Source organism: Xenia sp. Carnegie-2017, unplaced genomic scaffold (genome assembly GCF_021976095.1).
Source record: "Xenia sp. Carnegie-2017 unplaced genomic scaffold, XeniaSp_v1 HiC_scaffold_9, whole genome shotgun sequence".
Classification (NCBI taxonomy): domain Eukaryota; kingdom Metazoa; phylum Cnidaria; class Anthozoa; order Malacalcyonacea; family Xeniidae; genus Xenia; species Xenia sp. Carnegie-2017.
Genome location: NW_025813559.1, coordinates 171,883 through 197,245, shown reverse-complemented (window position 1 = coordinate 197,245; position 25,363 = coordinate 171,883). Strand labels below are relative to the sequence as shown.

The 25,363-nt window shown below is 25.9% G+C and overlaps 1 protein-coding gene across 3 annotated transcripts in view; it reads right to left on the bottom strand.

The window, feature by feature from the left end:
• LOC124459397 (enoyl-CoA delta isomerase 2-like) overlaps positions 1-25,363 on the bottom strand; it is an 83,005-nt gene that overhangs the window by 39,868 nt on the left and 17,774 nt on the right. For 2 of the 3 annotated variants that reach the window (XM_047008848.1, XM_047008850.1), the window contains exon 5: positions 22,911-23,262. In XM_047008848.1, coding sequence (XP_046864804.1) covers positions 23,227-23,262 — 36 coding nt within the window. In that variant the 3' untranslated portion in view covers positions 22,911-23,226. Of the gene's footprint in view, positions 1-22,910; positions 23,263-25,363 lie in introns of those variants that run through there. The other variant, XR_006953621.1, reaches the window with a different exon arrangement.

Genomic DNA, 25,363 nt, shown 5'->3' with positions numbered 1-25,363 from the left:
AAGGTGGGAATCTATTATTTGTAAAATTCTTTTTGATATGGAAAATGTGTTCAAATGCATGAATTACAGTCTTCTAATTAAAATATGGAAATATGATAAAATTCATTTTCAGAATGATTGGAATCCCTGTTTTTGTAAAAGTTGTTTTTTAAGTGGAAAATGTGCCGAATTGCATTAATTATAGTTTTATAGTGAAAATATGGAAATATGATAAAATTAAATTTCAGGGGGAGTTGACTCGATTTTTTAAAAAACTTCTTTTGGATGTGGAAAATGTGTTTAAATGCATTAATTATGGTCTTTGATTAAATAGTGGAAATAAGATAAATTCATTTTCAAAGCGGTGGAATCCTTACTTTCGTAAAAGTTGTTTTAAAGTGGAAAATGTGTTCAAATGCTTGAATTATAATATTTTGATAATGGAAATATGATAAAATTAATTTTCAGGATGAGGTGAAATCCCTACTTTCAAAAAGTTGTTTTAAAGTAGAAAATGTGTTTAAATACTTAAATTATAATATTTCATGATGGAAATAATGAAAATAATAGAAATATGATAAAATTAATTTCTAGGAAGAGGTGCAATCCTTACTTTCGTAAAAGTTGTTTTAAAGTGGAAAATGTGTTCAAATGCATGAATTATAGTTTTATAGTGAAAATATGAAAATATTATAAAACTTATATTCAGGATCGGGGGTGGACTTAATTTTTTGTAAAAGTTCTTTTTGAGTGGAAAATGTGTTGAAATGCATTAATTATAATTTTATAGTGAAAATATGAAAATATTATAAAATTTATATTCAGGAGGGGGGTGGACTTAATTTTTGTAAAATTCTTTTTAAGTGGAAAATGTGTTCAAATGCATGAATTATAGTCTTTTGATGAAAATATGGTACTATGATAAATTTCATTTTAAGAATGGTTGGAATCCCTGTTTTTGTAAAAGTTGTTTTTTAAGTGGAAAATGTGCTGAAATGCATTAATTATAGTTTTATAGTGAAAATATGAAAATATTATCAAACTAATATTCAGGATCGGGGGTGGACTTTATTTTTTGTAGAAGTTCTTTTTGAGTTGAAAATGTGTTGAAACGCATTAATTTATAATCTTTTGGTGGAAATATGGAAATATGATAAAATTAATTATCAGGATGAGGTGGAATCCCTATTTTTGTAAAAGTTGTTTTATAAGTGGAAAATTGTTGAAATGCATTAATTATAATCTTTTAATAAAAATATTGGAAATATGATAAAATTCATTTTCAACGTGGGAATCTATTATTTGTAAAATTCTTTTTGATATGGAAAATGTGTTCAAAAGCATGAATTACAGTCTTTTGATTAAAATGTGGAAATATGATAAAATTCATTTTAAGAATGGTTGGAATCCCTGTTTTCGTAAAAGTTGTTTTTAGTGGAAAATGTGTTTAAATGCTTGAATTATAACATTTTGATGAAATGATGGAAATAAGACTAAATTCATTTTCAAGAGGGGGAAGAATCCCTATTTTTATAAAAGTTCTTTTTATTGTGCAAAATGTGTTCAAATGCGTAAAGAATTATAGTCTTTTGATGAAAATATGGAAATATGATAAAATTCATTTTCAGAATGGTTGAAATCCATATTTTGTAAAATTTTTTTTTTAAGTGGAAAATCAAAATGCATTAATTATAGTTTTATAGTGAAAACATGAAAATATTATTAAACTTATATTCAGGATCGGGGGTGGACTTTATTTTTTGTAAAAGTTCTTTCTAAGTGGAAAATGTGTTGAAATGCATTAATTATAGTTTTTGGTGAAAATATGGAAATATGATAAAATGAAATTTCAGGGGGAGTTGACTCGATTTTTTGTAAAACTTTTTTTGGATGTGGAAAATGTGTTTAAATGCATTAATTATGGTCTTTTGATGAAATAGTGGAAATAAGACTAAATTCATTTTCAAAGCGGTGGAATCCTTACTTTCGCAAAAGTTGTTTTAAAGTGGAAAATGTGTTTAAATGCTTAAATTATAATATTTCATGATAGAAATAATGAAAATAATAGAAATATGATAAAATTAATTTCTAGGATGAGGTGCAATCCTTACTTTCGTAAAAGTTGTTTTAAAGTGGAAAATGTGTTCAAATGCTTGATTTATAATATTTTGATAATGGAAATAATAAAACTAATGGAAATATGATAAAATTAATTTTCAGGATGAGGTGGAATCCCTACTTTCAAAAAGTTGTTTTAAAGTGGAAAATGTGTTTAAATGCTTAAATTATAATATTTCATGATAGAAATAATGAAAATAATAGAAATATGATAAAATTAATTTCTAGGATGAGGTGCAATCCTTACTTTCGTAAAAGTTGTTTTAAAGTGGAAAATGTGTTCAAATGCTTGATTTATAATATTTTGATAATGGAAATAATAAACTAATGGAAATATGATAAAATTAATTTTCAGGATGAGGTGGAATCCCTACTTTCAAAAAGTTGTTTTAAAGTGGAAAATGTGTTTAAATGCTTAAATTATAATATTTCATGATAGAAATAATGAAAATAATAGAAATATGATAAAATTAATTTCTAGGATGAGGTGCAATCCTTACTTTCGTAAAAGTTGTTTTAAAGTGGAAAATGTGTTCAAATGCTTGAATTATAATATTTTGATAATGGAAATAATAAAAGTAATGGAAATATGATAAAATTAATTTTCAGGATGAAACCCTACTTTCAAAAAGTTGTTTTAAAGTAGAAAATGTGTTTAAATGCTTAAATTATAATATTTCATGATAGAAATAATGAAAATAATAGAAATATGATAAAATTAATTTCTAGGATGAGGTGCAATCCTTACTTTCGTAAAAGTTGTTTTAAAGTGGAAAATGTGTTCAAATGCATGAATTATAGTTTTATAGTGAAAATACGAAAATATTATGAAACTAATATTCAAGATCGGGGGTGGACTTTATTTTTTGTAGAAGTTCTTTTTGAATGGAAAATGTGTTGAAATGCATTAATTTATAATCTTTTGGTGCAAATAAGGAAATATGGTAAAATTAAATTTCAGGATGAGGTATAATCCCTATTTCTGTAAAAGTTGTTTTTTAAGTGGAAAATTGTTGAAATGCATTAATTATAATCTTTTAATAAAAATATGGAAATATGATAAAATTCATTTTCAAGGTGGGAATCTATTATTTGTAAAATTCTTTTTGATATGGAAAATGTGTTCAAATGCATGAATTACAGTCTTCTAATTAAAATATGGAAATATGATAAAATTCATTTTCAGAATGATTGGAATCCCTGTTTTTGTAAAAGTTGTTTTTTAAGTGGAAAATGTGCCGAATTGCATTAATTATAGTTTTATAGTGAAAATATGGAAATATGATAAAATTAAATTTCAGGGGAGTTGACTCGATTTTTAAAAAACTTTTGATGTGGAAAATGTGTTTAAATGCATTAATTATGGTCTTTTGATTAAATATGGAAATAAGACTAAATTCATTTTCAAAGCGGTGGAATCCTTACTTTCGTAAAAGTTGTTTTAAAGTGGAAAATGTGTTCAAATGCTTGAATTATAATATTTTGATAATGGAAATATGATAAAATTAATTTTCAGGATGAGGAAATCCTACTTTCAAAAAGTTGTTTTAAAGTAGAAAATGTGTTTAAATGCTTAAATTATAATATTTCATGATGGAAATAATGAAAATAATAGAAATATGATAAAATTAATTTCTAGGAAGAGGTGCAATCCTTACTTTCGTAAAAGTTGTTTTAAAGTGGAAAATGTGTTCAAATGCATGAATTATAGTTTTATAGTGAAAATATGAAAATATTATAAAACTTATATTCAGGATCGGTGGACTTAATTTTTGTAAAAGTTCTTTTGAGTGGAAAATGTGTTGAAATGCATTAATTATAATTTTATAGTGAAAATATGAAAATATTATAAAATTTATATTCAGGAGGGGTGGACTTAATTTTTGTAAAATTCTTTTAAGTGGAAAATGTGTTCAAATGCATGAATTATAGTCTTTGATGAAAATATGGAAATATGATAAATTTCATTTTAAGAATGGTTGGAATCCCTGTTTTGTAAAAGTTGTTTTTAAGTGGAAAATGTGTTGAAATGCATTAATTATAGTTTTATAGTGAAAATATGAAAATATTATCAAACTAATATTCAGGATCGGGGTGGACTTTATTTTTGTAAAAGTTCTTTTGAGTTGAAAATGTGTTGAAATGCATTAATTTATAATCTTTGGTGGAAATATGGAAATATGATAAAATTAATTATCAGGATGAGGTGGAATCCATATTTTGTAAAAGTTGTTTTATAAGTGGAAAATTGTTGAAATGCATTAATTATAATCTTTTAATAAAATATGGAAATATGATAAAATTCATTTTCAACGTGGGAATCTATTATTTGTAAAATTCTTTTGATATGGAAAATGTGTTCAAATGCATGAATTATAGTCTTTTGATTAAAATATGGAAATATGATAAAATTCATTTTCAGAATGGTTGAATCCCTGTTTTCGTAAAAGTTGTTTTTAGTGGAAAATGTGTTTAAATGCTTGAATTATAACATTTTGATGAAATGATGGAAATAAGACTAAATTCATTTTCAAGAGGGGGAAGAATCCTTTTTTATAAAAGTTCTTTTATTGTGCAAAATGTGTTCAAATGCGTAAAGAATTATAGTCTTTTGATGAAAATATGGAAATATGATAAAATTCATTTTCAGAATGGTTGAAATCCATATTTTGTAAAAGTTTTTTTAAGTGGAAAATGTGTTAAAATGCATTAATTATAGTTTTATAGTGAAAACATGAAAATATTCTTAAACTTATATTCAGGATCGGGGGTGGACTTTATTTTTTGTAAAAGTTCTTTTTAAGTGGAAAATGTGTTGAGATGCATTAATTATAGTTTTTGGTGAAAATATGGAAATATGATAAAATTAAATTTCAGGGGGAGTTGACTCGATTTTTTAAAAAACTTCTTTTGGATGTGGAAAATGTGTTTAAATGCATTAATTATGGTTTGATGAAATAGTGGAAATAAGACTAAATTCATTTTCAAAGCGGTGGAATCCTTACTTTCGCAAAAGTTGTTTTAAAGTGGAAAATGTGTTTAAATGCTTAAATTATAATATTTCATGATAGAAATAATGAAAATAATAGAAATATGATAAAATTAATTTCTAGGATGAGGTGCAATCCTTACTTTCGTAAAAGTTGTTTTAAAGTGGAAAATGTGTTCAAATGCTTGAATTATAATATTTTGATAATGGAAATAATAAAAGTAATGGAAATATGATAAAATTAATTTTCAGGATGAGGTGAAATCCCTACTTTCAAAAAGTTGTTTTAAAGTAGAAAATGTGTTTAAATGCTTAAATTATAATATTTCATGATAGAAATAATGAAAATAATAGAAATATGATAAAATTAATTTCTAGGATGAGGTGCAATCCTTACTTTCGTAAAAGTTGTTTTAAAGTGGAAAATGTGTTCAAATGCATGAATTATAGTTTTATAGTGAAAATACGAAAATATTATGAAACTAATATTCAAGATCGGGGGTGGACTTTATTTTTTGTAGAAGTTCTTTTTGAATGGAAAATGTGTTGAAATGCATTAATTTATAATCTTTTGGTGCAAATAAGGAAATATGGTAAAATTAAATTTCAGGATGAGGTATAATCCCTATTTCTGTAAAAGTTGTTTTAAGTGGAAAATTGTTGAAATGCATTAATTATAATCTTTTAATAAAAATATGGAAATATGATAAAATTCATTTTCAAGGTGGGAATCTATTATTTGTAAAATTCTTTTTGATATGGAAAATGTGTTCAAATGCATGAATTACAGTCTTCTAATTAAAATATGGAAATATGATAAAATTCATTTTCAGAATGATTGGAATCCCTGTTTTTGTAAAAGTTGTTTTTTAAGTGGAAAATGTGCCGAATTGCATTAATTATAGTTTTATAGTGAAAATATGGAAATATGATAAAATTAAATTTCAGGGGGAGTTGACTCGATTTTTTAAAAAACTTCTTTTGGATGTGGAAAATGTGTTTAAATGCATTAATTATGGTCTTTTGATTAAATAGTGGAAATAAGACTAAATTCATTTTCAAAGCGGTGGAATCCTTACTTTCGTAAAAGTTGTTTTAAAGTGGAAAATGTGTTCAAATGCTTGAATTATAATATTTTGATAATGGAAATATGATAAAATTAATTTTCAGGATGAGGTGAAATCCCTACTTTCAAAAAGTTGTTTTAAAGTAGAAAATGTGTTTAAATACTTAAATTATAATATTTCATGATGGAAATAATGAAAATAATAGAAATATGATAAAATTAATTTCTAGGAAGAGGTGCAATCCTTACTTTCGTAAAAGTTGTTTTAAAGTGGAAAATGTGTTCAAATGCATGAATTATAGTTTTATAGTGAAAATATGAAAATATTATAAAACTTATATTCAGGATCGGGGGTGGACTTAATTTTTTGTAAAAGTTCTTTTTGAGTGGAAAATGTGTTGAAATGCATTAATTATAATTTTATAGTGAAAATATGAAAATATTATAAAATTTATATTCAGGAGGGGGGTGGACTTAATTTTTTGTAAAAATTCTTTTTTAAGTGGAAAATGTGTTCAAATGCATGAATTATAGTCTTTTGATGAAAATATGGTACTATGATAAATTTCATTTTAAGAATGGTTGGAATCCCTGTTTTTGTAAAAGTTGTTTTTTAAGTGGAAAATGTGCTGAAATGCATTAATTATAGTTTTATAGTGAAAATATGAAAATATTATCAAACTAATATTCAGGATCGGGGGTGGACTTTATTTTTTGTAGAAGTTCTTTTTGAGTTGAAAATGTGTTGAAACGCATTAATTTATAATCTTTTGGTGGAAATATGGAAATATGATAAAATTAATTATCAGGATGAGGTGGAATCCCTATTTTTGTAAAAGTTGTTTTATAAGTGGAAAATTGTTGAAATGCATTAATTATAATCTTTTAATAAAAATATTGGAAATATGATAAAATTCATTTTCAACGTGGGAATCTATTATTTGTAAAATTCTTTTTGATATGGAAAATGTGTTCAAAAGCATGAATTACAGTCTTTTGATTAAAATGTGGAAATATGATAAAATTCATTTTAAGAATGGTTGGAATCCCTGTTTTCGTAAAAGTTGTTTTTAGTGGAAAATGTGTTTAAATGCTTGAATTATAACATTTTGATGAAATGATGGAAATAAGACTAAATTCATTTTCAAGAGGGGGAAGAATCCCTTTTTATAAAAGTTCTTTTTATTGTGCAAAATGTGTTCAAATGCGTAAAGAATTATAGTCTTTTGATGAAAATATGGAAATATGATAAAATTCATTTTCAGAATGGTTGAAATCCATATTTTGTAAAATTTTTTTTTTAAGTGGAAAATCAGCTAAAATGCATTAATTATAGTTTTATAGTGAAAACATGAAAATATTATTAAACTTATATTCAGGATCGGGGGTGGACTTTATTTTTTGTAAAAGTTCTTTCTAAGTGGAAAATGTGTTGAAATGCATTAATTATAGTTTTTGGTGAAAATATGGAAATATGATAAAATGAAATTTCAGGGGGAGTTGACTCGATTTTTTGTAAAACTTTTTTTGGATGTGGAAAATGTGTTTAAATGCATTAATTATGGTCTTTTGATGAAATAGTGGAAATAAGACTAAATTCATTTTCAAAGCGGTGGAATCCTTACTTTCGCAAAAGTTGTTTTAAAGTGGAAAATGTGTTTAAATGCTTAAATTATAATATTTCATGATAGAAATAATGAAAATAATAGAAATATGATAAAATTAATTTCTAGGATGAGGTGCAATCCTTACTTTCGTAAAAGTTGTTTTAAAGTGGAAAATGTGTTCAAATGCTTGATTTATAATATTTTGATAATGGAAATAATAAAACTAATGGAAATATGATAAAATTAATTTTCAGGATGAGGTGGAATCCCTACTTTCAAAAAGTTGTTTTAAAGTGGAAAATGTGTTTAAATGCTTAAATTATAATATTTCATGATAGAAATAATGAAAATAATAGAAATATGATAAAATTAATTTCTAGGATGAGGTGCAATCCTTACTTTCGTAAAAGTTGTTTTAAAGTGGAAAATGTGTTCAAATGCTTGATTTATAATATTTTGATAATGGAAATAATAAAACTAATGGAAATATGATAAAATTAATTTTCAGGATGAGGTGGAATCCCTACTTTCAAAAAGTTGTTTTAAAGTGGAAAATGTGTTTAAATGCTTAAATTATAATATTTCATGATAGAAATAATGAAAATAATAGAAATATGATAAAATTAATTTCTAGGATGAGGTGCAATCCTTACTTTCGTAAAAGTTGTTTTAAAGTGGAAAATGTGTTCAAATGCTTGAATTATAATATTTTGATAATGGAAATAATAAAAGTAATGGAAATATGATAAAATTAATTTTCAGGATGAGGTGAAATCCCTACTTTCAAAAAGTTGTTTTAAAGTAGAAAATGTGTTTAAATGCTTAAATTATAATATTTCATGATAGAAATAATGAAAATAATAGAAATATGATAAAATTAATTTCTAGGAAGAGGTGCAATCCTTACTTTCGTAAAAGTTGTTTTAAAGTGGAAAATGTGTTCAAATGCATGAATTATAGTTTTATAGTGAAAATATGAAAATATTATCAAACTAATATTCAGGATCGGGGGTGGACTTTATTTTTTGTAGAAGTTCTTTTTGAATGGAAAATGTGTTGAAATGCATTAATTTATAATCTTTTGGTGCAAATAAGGAAATATGGTAAAATTAAATTTCAGGATGAGGTATAATCCCTATTTCTGTAAAAGTTGTTTTAAGTGGAAAATTGTTGAAATGCATTAATTATAATCTTTAATAAAAATATGGAAATATGATAAAATTCATTTTCAAGGTGGGAATCTATTATTTGTAAAATTCTTTTTGATATGGAAAATGTGTTCAAATGCATGAATTACAGTCTTCTAATTAAAATATGGAAATATGATAAAATTCATTTTCAGAATGATTGGAATCCCTGTTTTTGTAAAAGTTGTTTTTTAAGTGGAAAATGTGCCGAATTGCATTAATTATAGTTTTATAGTGAAAATATGGAAATATGATAAAATTAAATTTCAGGGGGAGTTGACTCGATTTTTTAAAAAACTTCTTTTGGATGTGGAAAATGTGTTTAAATGCATTAATATCTTTTGATTAAATAGTGGAAATAAGACTAAATTCATTTTCAAAGCGGTGGAATCCTTACTTTCGTAAAAGTTGTTTTAAAGTGGAAAATGTGTTCAAATGCTTGAATTATAATATTTTGATAATGGAAATATGATAAAATTAATTTTCAGGATGAGGTGAAACTTTCAAAAAGTTGTTTTAAAGTAGAAAATGTGTTTAAATGCTTAAATTATAATATTTCATGATGGAAATAATGAAAATAATAGAAATATGATAAAATTAATTTCTAGGAAGAGGTGCAATCCTTACTTTCGTAAAAGTTGTTTTAAAGTGGAAAATGTGTTCAAATGCATGAATTATAGTTTTATAGTGAAAATATGAAAATATTATAAAACTTATATTCAGGATCGGGGGTGGACTTAATTTTTTGTAAAAGTTCTTTTTGAGTGGAAAATGTGTTGAAATGCATTAATTATAATTTTATAGTGAAAATATGAAAATATTATAAAATTTATATTCAGGAGGGGGGTGGACTTAATTTTTTGTAAAAATTCTTTTTTAAGTGGAAAATGTGTTCAAATGCATGAATTATAGTCTTTTGATGAAAATATGGAAATATGATAAATTTCATTTTAAGAATGGTTGGAATCCCTGTTTTGTAAAAGTTGTTTTTAAGTGGAAAATGTGTTGAAATGCATTAATTATAGTTTTATAGTGAAAATATGAAAATATTATCAAACTAATATTCAGGATCGGGGTGGACTTTATTTTTGTAGAAGTTCTTTTGAGTTGAAAATGTGTTGAAATGCATTAATTTATAATCTTTGGTGGAAATATGGAAATATGATAAAATTAATTATCAGGATGAGGTGGAATCCCTATTTTGTAAAAGTTGTTTTATAAGTGGAAAATTGTTGAAATGCATTAATTATAATCTTTTAATAAAATATTGGAAATATGATAAAATTCATTTTCAACGTGGGAATCTATTATTTGTAAAATTCTTTTTGATATGGAAAATGTGTTCAAAAGCATGAATTACAGTCTTTTGATTAAAATGTGGAAATATGATAAAATTCATTTTAAGAATGGTTGGAATCCCTGTTTTCGTAAAAGTTGTTTTTAGTGGAAAATGTGTTTAAATGCTTGAATTATAACATTTTGATGAAATGATGGAAATAAGACTAAATTCATTTTCAAGAGGGGGAAGAATCCCTATTTTTATAAAAGTTCTTTTTATTGTGCAAAATGTGTTCAAATGCGTAAAGAATTATAGTCTTTTGATGAAAATATGGAAATATGATAAAATTCATTTTCAGAATGGTTGAAATCCATATTTTGTAAAATTTTTTTTTTAAGTGGAAAATCAGCTAAAATGCATTAATTATAGTTTTATAGTGAAAACATGAAAATATTATTAAACTTATATTCAGGATCGGGGGTGGACTTTATTTTTTGTAAAAGTTCTTTCTAAGTGGAAAATGTGTTGAAATGCATTAATTATAGTTTTTGGTGAAAATATGGAAATATGATAAAATGAAATTTCAGGGGGAGTTGACTCGATTTTTTGTAAAACTTTTTTTGGATGTGGAAAATGTGTTTAAATGCATTAATTATGGTCTTTTGATGAAATAGTGGAAATAAGACTAAATTCATTTTCAAAGCGGTGGAATCCTTACTTTCAAAAGTTGTTTTAAAGTGGAAAATGTGTTTAAATGCTTAAATTATAATATTTCATGATAGAAATAATGAAAATAATAGAAATATGATAAAATTAATTTCTAGGATGAGGTGCAATCCTTACTTTCGTAAAAGTTGTTTTAAAGTGGAAAATGTGTTCAAATGCTTGATTTATAATATTTTGATAATGGAAATAATAAAACTAATGGAAATATGATAAAATTAATTTTCAGGATGAGGTGGAATCCTACTTTCAAAAAGTTGTTTTAAAGTGGAAAATGTGTTTAAATGCTTAAATTATAATATTTCATGATAGAAATAATGAAAATAATAGAAATATGATAAAATTAATTTCTAGGATGAGGTGCAATCCTTACTTTCGTAAAAGTTGTTTTAAAGTGGAAAATGTGTTCAAATGCATGAATTATAGTCTTTTGATAATGGAAATAATAAAATAATGGAAATATGATAAAATTAATTTTCAGGATGAGGTGGAATCCTACTTTAAAAGTTGTTTTAAAGTGGAAAATGTGTTGAAATGCATTAATTTATCTTTTGATGAAAATAATAGAAATATGATAAAATTAATTTCAGGATGAGGTATAATCCTTATTTCGTAAAAGTTGTTTTTAAGTGGAAAATGTGTTCAAATGCATTGAATTATAATATTTTTAATTAATAAAATATGGAAATATGATAAAATTCATTTTCAAGGATGGGAATCTACTTTTTGTAAAATTGTTTTTATGGAAAATGTGTTCAAATGCATGAATTATAATATTTCATGATAGAAATAATAAAATAATGGAAATATGATAAAATTAATTTCAGGATGATTGGAATCCCTTTTGTAAAAGTTGTTTTAAAGTGGAAAATGTGTTCAAATGCATGAATTATAGTTTTATAGTGAAAATATGAAAATATTATAAAACTAATATTCAAGAGGGGTGGACTTTATTTTGTAAAAGTTCTTTTGAATGGAAAATGTGTTGAAATGCATTAATTATAATCTTTTGGTTAAATATGGAAATATGATAAATTCAATTTCAGGATGAGGTATAATCCCTATTTCTGTAAAAGTTGTTTTAAGTGGAAAATTGTTGAAATGCATTAATTAAATTTTAATAAAATATGGAAATATGATAAAATTCATTTTCAAGGTGGGAATCTATTATTTGTAAAAGTTCTTTTGATATGGAAAATGTGTTCAAATGCATGAATTATAGTCTTTAATTAAAAATGGAAATATGATAAAATTCATTTTCAGAATGATTGAATCCTTGTTTTGTAAAAGTTGTTTTTAAGTGGAAAATGTGCCGAATGCATTAATTATAGTTTTATAGTGAAAATATGGAAATATGATAAAATTATATTCAGGGGAGTTGACTTTATTTTTTAAAAGTTCTTTTGATGTGGAAAATGTGTTGAAATGCATTAATTATAGTCTTTGATTAAATATGGAAATATGATAAATTCATTTTCAAAGGGTGAACCTTACTTTGTAAAAGTTGTTTTAAAGTGGAAAATGTGTTCAAATGCTTGAATTATAATATTTTGATAATGGAAATATGATAAAATTATTTTCAGGATGGTGGAACCTTTTTTAAAAGTTGTTTTAAAGTGGAAAATGTGTTTAAATGCTTAATTATAATATTTTGATGGAAATAATGAAAATAAGAAATATGATAAAATTAATTTCAGGAAGAGGAACTTTACTTTGTAAAAGTTGTTTTAAAGTGGAAAATGTGTTCAAATGCATGAATTATAGTTTTATAGTGAAAATATGAAAATATTATAAAACTTATATTCAGGATGGGTGGACTTAATTTTTGTAAAAGTTCTTTTAAGTGGAAAATGTGTTGAAATGCATTAATTATAATTTTATAGTGAAAATATGAAAATATTATAAAATTTATATTCAGGAGGGGTGGACTTTATTTTTGTAAAATTCTTTTTAAGTGGAAAATGTGTTCAAATGCATGAATTATAGTCTTTGATGAAAATATGGAAATATGATAAATTTCATTTTAAGAATGGTTGGAATCCCTGTTTTTGTAAAAGTTGTTTTTTAAGTGGAAAATGTGTTGAAATGCATTAATTATAGTTTTATAGTGAAAATATGGAAATATTATCAAACTAATATTCAGGATCGGGGGTGGACTTATTTTGTAAAAGTTCTTTTGAGTGAAAATGTGTTGAAATGCATTAATTATAATCTTTTGGTGAAATATGGAAATATGATAAAATTCATTTTCAGGATGATGGAATCCTATTTTGTAAAAGTTGTTTTATAAGTGGAAAATTGTTGAAATGCATTAATTATAATCTTTTAATGAAAATATGAAATATGATAAAATTCATTTTCAATGGGAATCTATTATTTGTAAAATTCTTTTGATATGGAAAATGTGTTCAAATGCATGAATTATAGTCTTTGATTAAAATATGGAAATATGATAAAATTCATTTTAAGAATGGTTGGAATCCCTGTTTTGTAAAAGTTGTTTTAGTGGAAAATGTGTTTAAATGCTTGAATTATAACATTTTGATGAAATATGGAAATAAGACTAAATTCATTTTCAGAGGGGAAGAATCCTATTTTTAAAAAGTTCTTTTATTGTGGAAAATGTGTTCAAATGCAAGAATTATAGTCTTTGATGAAAATATGAAATATGATAAAATTCATTTTCAGAATGGTTGAAATCCATATTTTGTAAAATTTTTTAAGTGGAAAATGTGTTAAAATGCATTAATTATAGTTTTATAGTGAAAATATGAAAATATTATTAAACTTATATTCAGGATCGGGGTGGACTTTATTTTGTAAAAGTTCTTTTAAGTGGAAAATGTTGAAATGCATTAATTATAGTTTTGGTGAAAATATGGAAATATGATAAAATTAATTTTAGGGGAGTTGACTGATTTTTGTAAAAGTTTTTTTGTGGAAAATGTGTTTAAAATGCATTAAATATTCTTTGATGAAATATGGAAATAAGATAAATTCATTTTCAAAGGTGGAATCCTACTTTGTAAAAGTTGTTTTTGGAAATAATGAATGAATTTAATATAATGAAAATAATAGAAATATGATAAAATTAATTTTAGGATGAGGTAATCCTTACTTTCGTAAAAGTTGTTTTAAAGTGGAAAATGTGTTCAAATGCTTGATTTATAATATTTTGATAATGGAAATAATAAAACTAATGGAAATATGATAAAATTAATTTTCAGGATGAGGTGAATCCCTACTTCAAAAAAGTTGTTTTAAAGTGGAAAATGTGTTTAATGCTTAAATTATAATATTTCATGATAGAAATAATGAAAATAATAGAAATATGATAAAATTAATTTCAGGATGAGGTGCAATCCTTACTTTCGTAAAAGTTGTTTTAAAGTGGAAAATGTGTTCAAATGCATGAATTATAGTCTTTTGATAATGGAAACAATAAAAGTAATGGAAATATGATAAAATTAATTTTCAGGATGAGGTGGAAATATGAAAAAATCCCTAATTTTTTTAAAAGTTGTTTTTAAGTGGAAAATTGTTTGTGCATTAATTATAGTCTTTTGATTAAAATATGGAAATATGATAAAATTCATTTCAGAATGGTTGGAATCCTTTTTGTAAAAGTTGTTTTTTGTGGTAAATGTGTTCAAATGCATGAATTATGGTCTTTTGATGAAATATTGAAATAAGACTAAATTCATTTTCAAAGTGGTGGAATCCTCACTTTCAAAAGTTGTTGTTTTAAGTGGAAAATGTGTTCAAATGTTTGAATTATAATATTTTGATGATGGAAATAATGGAAATAATGGAAATATTATAAAATTCATTTTCAGAATGGGTGGAATCCCTGTTTTGTAAAAGTTGTTTTTAAGTGGAAAATGTGTTGAATGCATTATTATAGTTTTATAGTGAAAATATGAAAATATTATAAACTTATATTCAGGAGGGGGTGGACTTAATTTTTGTAAAAATTTTTTAAGTGGAAAATGTGTTCAAATGCATGAATTAGTAGTCTTTGGTAAAATATGGAAATATGATAACATTCATTTTCAGGGGATTGGAATCCCTACTTTCGTAAAAGTTGTTTTTTAAGTGGAAAATGTTTAAATGCTTGAATTATAACATTTTGATGAAATGATGGAAATAAGACTAAATTCATTTTCAAGAGGGGAAGAATCCCTATTTTTAAAAGTTCTTTTATTGTGCAAAATGTGTTCAAATGTAGAATTATAGTCTTTGATGAAAATATGGAAATATGATAAAATTCATTTTCAGAATGGTTGAAATCCATATTTTGTAAAAATTTTTTTAAGTGGAAAATGTTAAAATGCATTAATTATAGTTTTATAGTGAAATATGAAAATATTTTAAACTTATATTCAGGATCGGGGTGGACTTTTATTTTTGTAAAAGTTCTTTTAAGTGGAAAATGTGTTGAAATGCATTTAATTATAGTTTTGGTGAAAATATGGAAATATGATAAAATTAAATTTCAGGGAGTTGACTCGATTTTTAAAAACTTCTTTGATGTGAAAATGTGTTTAAATGCATTAATTATGGTCTTTGATTAAATATGGAAATAAGACTAAATTCATTTTCTGGTGGAATCCTTACTTTGTAAAAGTTGTTTTAAAGTGGAAAATGTGTTCAAATGCTTGAATTATAATATTTTGATAATGGAAATATGATAAAATTAATTTTCAGGATGAGGTGGAATCCCTACTTTCAAAAAGTTGTTTTAAAGTAGAAAATGTGTTTAAATGCTTAAATTATAATATTTCATGATGGAAATAATGAAAATAATAGAAATATGATAAAATTAATTTCTAGGAAGAGGTGCAATCCTTACTTTCGTAAAAGTTGTTTTAAAGTGGAAAATGTGTTCAAATGCATGAATTATAGTTTTATAGTGAAAATATGAAAATATTATAAACTTATATTCAGGATCGGGGTGGACTTAATTTTTGTAAAAGTTCTTTTAAGTGGAAAATGTGTTGAAATGCATTAATTATAATTTTATAGTGAAAATATGAAAATATGATAAAATTTATATTCAGGAGGGGTGGACTTAATTTTTGTAAAAATTTTTTTAGTGGAAAATGTGTTCAAATGCATGAATTATAGTCTTTTGATGAAAATATGGAAATATGATAAATTTCATTTTAAGAATGGTTGGAATCCCTGTTTTGTAAAAGTTGTTTTTAAGGAAAATGTGGAAATGCATTAATTATAGTTTTATAGTGAAAATATGAAAATATTATCAAACTAATATTCAGGATGGGTGGACTTTATTTTTGTAAAACTTTTTGAGTTGAAAATGTGTTGAAATGCATTAATTATAATCTTTGGTGGAAATATGGAAATATGATAAAATTAATTTTCAGGATGAGGTGGAATCCCTATTTTTGTAAAAGTTGTTTTTTAAGTGGAAAATGTTGAAATGCATTAATTATAGTCTTTTAATAAAAATATTGAAATATGATAAAATTCATTTTCAATGGAATCTATTATTTGTAAAATTCTTTTGATATGGAAAATGTGTTCAAATGCATGAATTATAGTCTTTGATTAAAATATGGAAATATGATAAAATTCATTTTTCAGAATGGTTGGAATCCCTGTTTTCGTAAAAGTTGTTTTTAGTGGAAAATGTGTTTAAATGCTTGAATTATAACATTTTGATGAAATATGGAAATAAGACTAAATTCATTTTCAAGAGGGAAGAATCCCTATTTTATAAAAGTTCTTTTATTGTGCAAAATGTTCAAATGCAAAGAATTATAGTCTTTGATGAAAATATGGAAATATGATAAAATTCATTTTCAGAATGGTTGAAATCCATTTTGTAAAATTTTTTAAGTGGAAAATGTGTTGAAATGCATTAATTATAGTTTTATAGTGAAAATATGAAAATATTATTAAACTTATATTCAGGATGGGGTGACTTTATTTTTGTAAAAGTTTTTTAAGTGGAAAATGTGTTGAAATGCATTAATTATAGTTTTGGTGAAAATATGGAAATATGATAAAAAAATTTCAGGGAGTTGACTTTTTTTGTAAAAGTTTTTGATGTGGAAAATGTGTTTAAATGCATTAATTATAGTCTTTGATGAAAATATGGAAATATGACTAAATTCATTTTCAAAGGGTGGAATCCTTACTTTTAAAAGTTGTTTTAAAGTGGAAATGTGTTTAAATGCTTAAATTATAATATTTCATGATAGAAATAATGAAAATAATAGAAATATGATAAAATTAATTTAGGATGAGGAATCCTTACTTTGTAAAAGTTGTTTTAAAGTGGAAAATGTGTTCAAATGCTTGATTTATAATATTTTGATAATGGAAATAATAAAATAATATATGATAAAATTAATTTTCAGGATGAGGTGGAACCTACTTTCAAAAAGTTGTTTTAAAGTGGAAATGTGTTTAAATGCTTAAATAATATTTATGATAGAAATAATGAAAATATGGAAATATGATAAAATTAATTTCTAGGATGAGGTGGAATCCTTACTGTAAAAGTTGTTTTAAAGTGGAAAATGTGTTCAAATGCTTGATTTATAATATTTTGATAATGGAAATAATAAAATAATGGAAATATGATAAAATTATTTTCAGGATGAGGTGGAACCCTACTTTCAAAAAGTTGTTTTAAAGTGGAAAATGTGTTTAAATGCTTAAATTATAATATTTCATGATAGAAATAATGAAAATAATAGAAATATGATAAAATTAATTTCAGGATGAGGTGGAATCCTTACTTTCGTAAAGTTGTTTTAAAGTGGAAAATGTGTTCAAATGCTTGAATTATAATATTTTGATAATGGAAATAATAAAAATGGAAATATGATAAAATTAATTTTCAGGATGAGGTGAACCCTACTTTCAAAAAAGTTGTTTTAAAGTGGAAAATGTGTTTAAATGCTTAAATTATAATATTTCATGATAGAAATAATGAAAATAATAGAAATATGATAAAATTAATTTTAGGAAGAGGTGGAATCCTTTCGTAAAAGTTGTTTTAAAGTGGAAAATGTGTTCAAATGCATGAATTATAGTTTTATAGTGAAAATATGAAAATATTATCAAACTAATATTCAGGATCGGGGTGGACTTTATTTTTGTAAAAGTTCTTTTGAATGGAAAATGTGTTCAAATGCATTAATTTATAATCTTTTGGTGAAAATATGGAAATATGATAAAATTAAATTTCAGGATGAGGTATAATCCCTATTTCTGTAAAAGTTGTTTTAAGTGGAAAATTGTTGAAATGCATTAATTATAATCTTTAATAAAATATGGAAATATGATAAAATTCATTTTCAAGGTGGGAATCTATTATTTGTAAAATTCTTTTGATATGGAAAATGTGTTCAAATGCATGAATTATAGTCTTTAATTAAAATATGGAAATATGATAAAATTCATTTTCAGAATGATTGGAATCCCTGTTTTGTAAAAGTTGTTTTTAAGTGGAAAATGTGTTGAATTGCATTAATTATAGTTTTATAGTGAAAATATGGAAATATGATAAAATTCATTTTCAGAATGGTTGGAATCCTGTTTTGTAAAAGTTGTTTTTAAGTGGAAAATGTGTTCAAATGCATGAATTATAGTTTTATAGTGAAAATATGAAAATATTATAAAACTTATATTCAGGATGGGTGGACTTAATTTTTGTAAAAGTTCTTTTTGAGTGGAAAATGTGTTGAAATGCATTAATTATAGTTTTTGGTGAAAATATGGAAATATGATAAAATTAAATTTCAGGGGGAGTTGACTCGATTTTTTGTAAAACTTCTTTTGGATGTGGAAAATGTGTTTAAATGCATTAATTATGGTCTTTTGATGAAATAATGGAAATAAGACAAAATTCATTTTCAAAGCGGTAGAATCCTTACTTTCGTAAAAGTTGTTTTAAAGAGGAAAATGTGTTCAAATGCTTGAATTATAATATTTTGATAATGGAAATAATAAAACTAATGGAAATATGATAAAATTAATTTTCAGGATGAGGTGGAATCCCTACTTTCAAAAAGTTGTTTTAAAGTGGAAAATGTGTTTAAATGCTTAAATTATAATATTTCATGATGGAAATAATGAAAATAATAGAAATATGATAAAATTAATTTCTAGGATGAGGTGCAATCCTTACTTTCGTAAAAGTTGTTTTAAAGTGGAAAATGTGTTCAAATGCATGAATTATAGTTTTATAGTGAAAATATGAAAATATTATAAAACTAATATTCAAGATCGGGGGTGGACTTTATTTTTTGTAGAAATTCTTTTTGAGTGGAAAATGTGTTGAAATGCATTAATTTATAATCTTTTGGTGGAAATAAGGAAATATGGTAAAATTAAATTTCAGGATGAGGTATAATCCCTATTTCTGTAAAAGTTGTTTTTTAAGTGGAAAATTGTTGAAATGCATTAATTATAATCTTTTAATAAAAATATGGAAATATGATAAAATTCATTTTCAAGGTGGGAATCTATTATTTGTAAAATTCTTTTTGATATGGAAAATGTGTTCAAATGCATGAATTACAGTCTTCTAATTAAAATATGGAAATATGATAAAATTCATTTTCAGAATGATTGGGAATCCCTGTTTTTGTAAAAGTTGTTTTTTAAGTGGAAAATGTGCCGAATTGCATTAATTATAGTTTTATAGTGAAAATATGGAAATATGATAAAATTCATTTTCAGAATGGTTGGAATCCCTGTTTTTGTAAAAGTTGTTTTTTAAGTGGAAAATGTGTTCAAATGCATGAATTATAGTTTTATAGTGAAAATATGAAAATATTATAAAACTTATATTCAGGATCGGGGGTGGACTTAATTTTTTGTAAAAGTTCTTTTTGAGTGGAAAATGTGTTGAAATGCATTAATTATAGTTTTTGGTGAAAATATGGAAATATGATAAAATTAAATTTCAGGGGGAGTTGACTCGATTTTTTGTAAAAGTTCTTTTGGATGTGGAAAATGTGTTTAAATGCATTAATTATGGTCTTTTGAAGAAATAATGGAAATAAGACTAAATTCATTTTCAAAGCGGTGGAATCCTTACTTTCGTAAAAGTTGTTTTAAAGTGGAAAATGTGTTCAAATGCTTGAATTATAATATTTTGATAATGGAAATAATAAAAGTAATGAAAATATGATAAAATTAATTTTCAGGATGAGGTGGAAATATGAAAAAATCCCTAATTTTTTTAAAAGTTGTTTTTTAAGTGGAAAATTGTTGAAATGCATTAATTATAGTCTTTTGATTAAAATATGGAAATATGATAAAATTCATTTTCAGAATGGTTGAACTTTTTTGTAAAAGTTGTTTTGTTGTGGAAAATGTGTTCAAATGCATGAATTATGGTCTTTTGATGAAATATTGGAAATAAGACTAAATTCATTTTCAAAGCGGTGGAATCCTCACTTTCGTAAAAGTTGTTTTAAAGTGGAAAATGCGTTCTCAAATGCTTGAATTATAATATTTTGATGATGGAAATAATGGAAATAATGGAAATATTATAAAATTCATTTTCAGAATGGTTGGAATCCCTGTTTTTGTAAAAGTTGTTTTTCAAGTTGAAAATGTGTTGAAATGCATTATTATAGTTTTATAGTGAAAATATGAAAATATTATAAAACTTATATTCAGGAGGGTGGGTGGACTTAATTTTTTGTAAAAAATTTTTTTTTAAGTGGAAAATGTGTTCAAATGCATGAATTATAGTCTTTTGATTAAAATATGGAAATATGATAACATTCATTTTCAGGGTGGACGATTTTTTGTAAAAGTTCTTTTGATGTGGAAAATGTGTTCAAATGCATGAATTATAATTTTTGATGAAATAATGGAAATAGATTAAATTCATTTTCAAGGGGTGGAATCCCTTTTAGTAAAATTGTTTTTAATTGGAATATGTGTTCAAATGCATGAATTATAGTCTTTGATGAAAATATGAAAATATTACAAAATTAATTTTCAGGGGGGTGGACTTGATTTTTCGTCAAAGTTCTTTTTGATGTAAAAATAGGTTCAAATGCTTTTTGATGAAAATATGTAAATATGATTAAATTAATTTTCATGGGGGTGGAATACCTACTTTTGTAAAAGTTGTTTTAAAGTTGAAAATGTGTTCAAAAGCAAGAATTATAGTCTTGGTGAAATAATGGAATATGATAAAATTTATTTTCAGGGGGGACGGAGTGAATTTTTTGTGAGAAGTTCTTTTTGATGTGGAAAATGTGTTCAAATGCATGAATTATAATTTTTTGATGAAATAATGGAAATGAGATTAAATTCATTTTCAAGGGGGTGGAATCCCTTTTTAGTAAAAGTTGTTTTTTTAATTGGAATATGTGTACAAATGCATGAATTATAGTCTTTTGACGAAAATATGAAAATATTACAAAATTAATTTTCAGGGGTGTGGACTCGATTATTCGTCAAAGTTCTTTTTGATGTGAAAATGTGCTCAAATGCATGAATTATAGCTTTTTGATGAAAATATTTAAATATGATAAAATTAATTTTCATGGGGGTGGAATACCTACTTTTGTAAAAGTTGTTTTAAAGTTGAAAATGTGTTCAAAAGCAAGAATTATAGTCTTGGTGAAATAATGGAATATGATAATATTTATTTTCAGGGGGGTGGAGTGAATTTTTTGTAAGAAGCTCTTTCTGATGTGGAAAATGTGTTCAAATGCTTTCGTTCAAGACGAAACATCAATTTCATTTTGTCTTGGTCGAAGTAAGTTTTTTTATTGTCACATTAATATACATAATTTTCGTCGAAAATATGAAAAAACATTTTTAACTAAGCGCTTCTGACATCACTACGCACGGTCTCATTATAATATTGAAATCCTCATTACCCAAAGCTGACCACGACACACTTTACGAGAACGGAATCGTAACCTTCAATGCAACAAGCCCCTAGCCAGCAAATACTTACTAGAGAAAGCATGGTTTTTACGTATGTAAAAAATTGACGCTCAATATTGCAAAAACATATTGAAAGGAAAGCCGAATAATAAATTATTATGGGAAAACTGAAAATGTTACTGATACATAGGTATTTTTGAAAATCATTGTCCGTTGCCTGGCCGTTATTTTGAGCCCTGTTCTTTTTGCTTAGTTAACTCAATTTTTAACAAGGTATTGTTATCTTAATGCAGTTAAAAGGTAAGGTATGATTGTCACACATTTCTTATTAATTTGCACTCAGGCGAATGAGATGTTACTCGTTGGAAAAGAAACTGACTGCGGTCGAAGCTTGTAACTACGGTTTGGTAACAGAAGTTATTCCTCAAGCCGAAATTGAAAAAGAAATTAACAAAAGAATGAAATACATGGCTGCGTTGCCGCCGAAGGTAGCACAAATCTGGACTTTAAAAATATAGCTTCGTTTCATTTAACCATACAATGCTTCTCTCCATTGCAGTCGCTCTCAATGTGGAAGAAATTATGTCGCTCAGCTGAGCTGGAGAAACTTCATGATGAGACTAATATAGAATGCGAACTGATTGTTCAAGGAATGCGCGCAAGCAGTGATGACTTTTTTACAACGAATATCGAAAATGTAGTTGAAACATTAAGTTGATTGTGGTTGATGAAAAGTTCCATGCATTTTCTTTCTGTGTATGTTATTCAGTTTGATAAAAACCAGTTTCACCAAGTTGTTAAGCGTACAAAGCATCTGCGCAAACATCTACTTGATGTCACGTGACAACATGTTAATTAATGACACTTATTTTTAAACAACTGCATCATTTTTCAACAATTGCGCAAGAAAGAAGGTTATCGCGACTAAGAAGTCCGTTACGCCAGCAGTAAACACTGAAGTCTCAATGACTTGAACGATACAGAACGAGTGTTCGAAATTTTCCAGCAAAAGTTTTTTTGCTATGTTTTGGAACTTGATTCAAAACGCCATTTTTTTCCTCCAAAGTAAAGATTTTAAAAATCGTAGTTAAATGAACGAATATGTTTTGTTATTCAACTCAAGTTACGAATGATTTACACCATTAACGCTACAAATCCACTGCGTAAAGGTTACAAACGGATCATTGGGGACACAATATCCTATTTGTACAATATATATTTGCACGCGCCATAAGTCTGATCGTAAATATACCTTGATGGTAAATCATTCCTGTAAGCTCGTCCACCATCTTCTTACGATGCCATCCAAAATATCATCGCTGCTGATGTACTTTTGAAACAAATCGCATTCCTCGTGATTTTTATCCTCAAATTCTTGTATATTACTGTTGACCATCAACCTCTGTTTCTCGAAGGCACTACAATATTAAATATGCTGCTTTACTATTTGCTAACATGGATTTTTTAAAAGTTCAAAACTGTAAATGTTTTCATCATCTGCGACGTGAACGTCCATGAATAAAAATAGAAATTTATTGCATTTTCAAAGGTCCCGTGTCCCTCTCTCCTCTAGTTGCTAAGCTTCGCCCACCCTCCCTTTCCTTCTGCTTTCCAATAGTGTTCAATCCTCTCCCTCGTAAAATAGACACACAAACCTGTCTAGAAACTAGTGAAAATCTCGCAAAAGTGAATTGAGTTCCTTCTCGAAATGTTTGAAAGATAAAAGTTCTGCAATAATTCCGCGTTTCCTTTGCCATGTCGCAGTCGAGTTTCGTGTTGCATAGAATAACAGACATTACCCGATTTAAAGGAAATTCACCGTAAGATAAAATGAATTTTTTTTAAAGCATCTCGGTTCTTTTATAAAAACAACAATTATGTTTCACGATACACTTTCTTTGAGGCGAGGGGGGGGTAGGGATAGGGAGTAAAGCATTTTGTGGGAACTTAGATAAAGCTATTCGTAGTTTAAATAACTTTTCAATCTCACAGTTAATTTTTTACACCTCAGAACATAACACATCCTCTCAGGTTCAAGAAAAGAAAACATTAAAAGCTTTATATAAAGTGATCAATAGGCGTGGATACAACTCATATACCTAACGATTCAAAATATGACCTTGTGCCCAGGCCTCTGTTTAATATAAACAAGTCACATGTGCCTGTGAGTGATTAAATAAATGAGGTAAAGATAGAGAGCAACATCCAACTGAAGGATAACCCCACTCCACAAACTTCGTTTGAAAAGTTGCCTTTAAAAACACGAGGAATATGTCAACTGAAATAAAAATTACGTAATGTTGTACTGAGGGAGTCACTGGGGTGAACAAAGTACTCAATTATATTAAGGGTGTGCGTAAAAGGAAAGTATGGGGTAAAGGAAACTGAACCCGTCAAGGTTTAATATCGCCCCGTTAGCAAATAAACTTTCTCACTTTGGGGATTTTTGTCTGAATGTATTATTGACGTGTTTATTGCATTCATTGGCGAAGTAAATTGACCAATTTAAAACGACTCAATAAATGTTTGACATATGATATTAAAGAAAGTTTGGCTGTTTTCAAAATTATATCAATTCCTTTCTTTTTTCCACAAAACTCTCAAAAATGACTTAAATGTTAGTGACGTGACGGTATGCGCAAAAAACTCTTTTGAGACAATCGCTATTTTCCATATTAAATATAACTCTGAAATTAAACACTTGAAAACACAGATGAAGTCAGACCAGCTAGGATGAATAATTTTACTAACTCAATACACATTACCTTTTTGAAGCAAAGACTATATCAGACAGTGCGATAAGGGAAAGACCAAATCCAGCTGTTGGACCGTTTACCGAAGCGATCAAAGGTTTAGGACACGTGAGAAGAAGTCGTAGGTCGTATTTACTGCAAGTCTACACCACAATTTGAACAATCTGTACCTCTATGCAATTAACAGCATAAATGTGCCATTCAATAAACAAACCAAAAATCAGTACGATCAATAAAAACCATTGAGATTTTCACAAGAACAATAGCGATAAATCAAGAGGCATATAATCATTTATCACAAAACCTTTTCTATTGTTGATGTTGGCTATAACCAAACTTTTTCCATCTTTGTAGCTACTTCCTTTCTTTATATACGCAACTTTGAGCAAGGCGAAAGGGACCACTTCAATACCCCAGTTCTATCATCACATAAAGAATGTTTAGTGCAGAGTTGATCTTCTGCGAGTACCAGTTGACCACCTTCATGTGGGCTCATATAATAATGGGGCCCCGTCATCATTATACGAACAAACAACTGACATCCACAAAGAATCCAAACTACAAAAAAACATTCTTGGCCATGAGTCACGATGACACATGAACAATGAAAACTAGTAAGAGTAATTGAAGTGAATGACAGAGGTGGTAAAGGATTTTCACAACTCTATCCATCTGGGATGTACAATATGAGAAAATATGAAATAATGATATGCAAAGTAACAATGCATCAGCAAAATAAATTTATTATGAAATCTCATGCATTTCT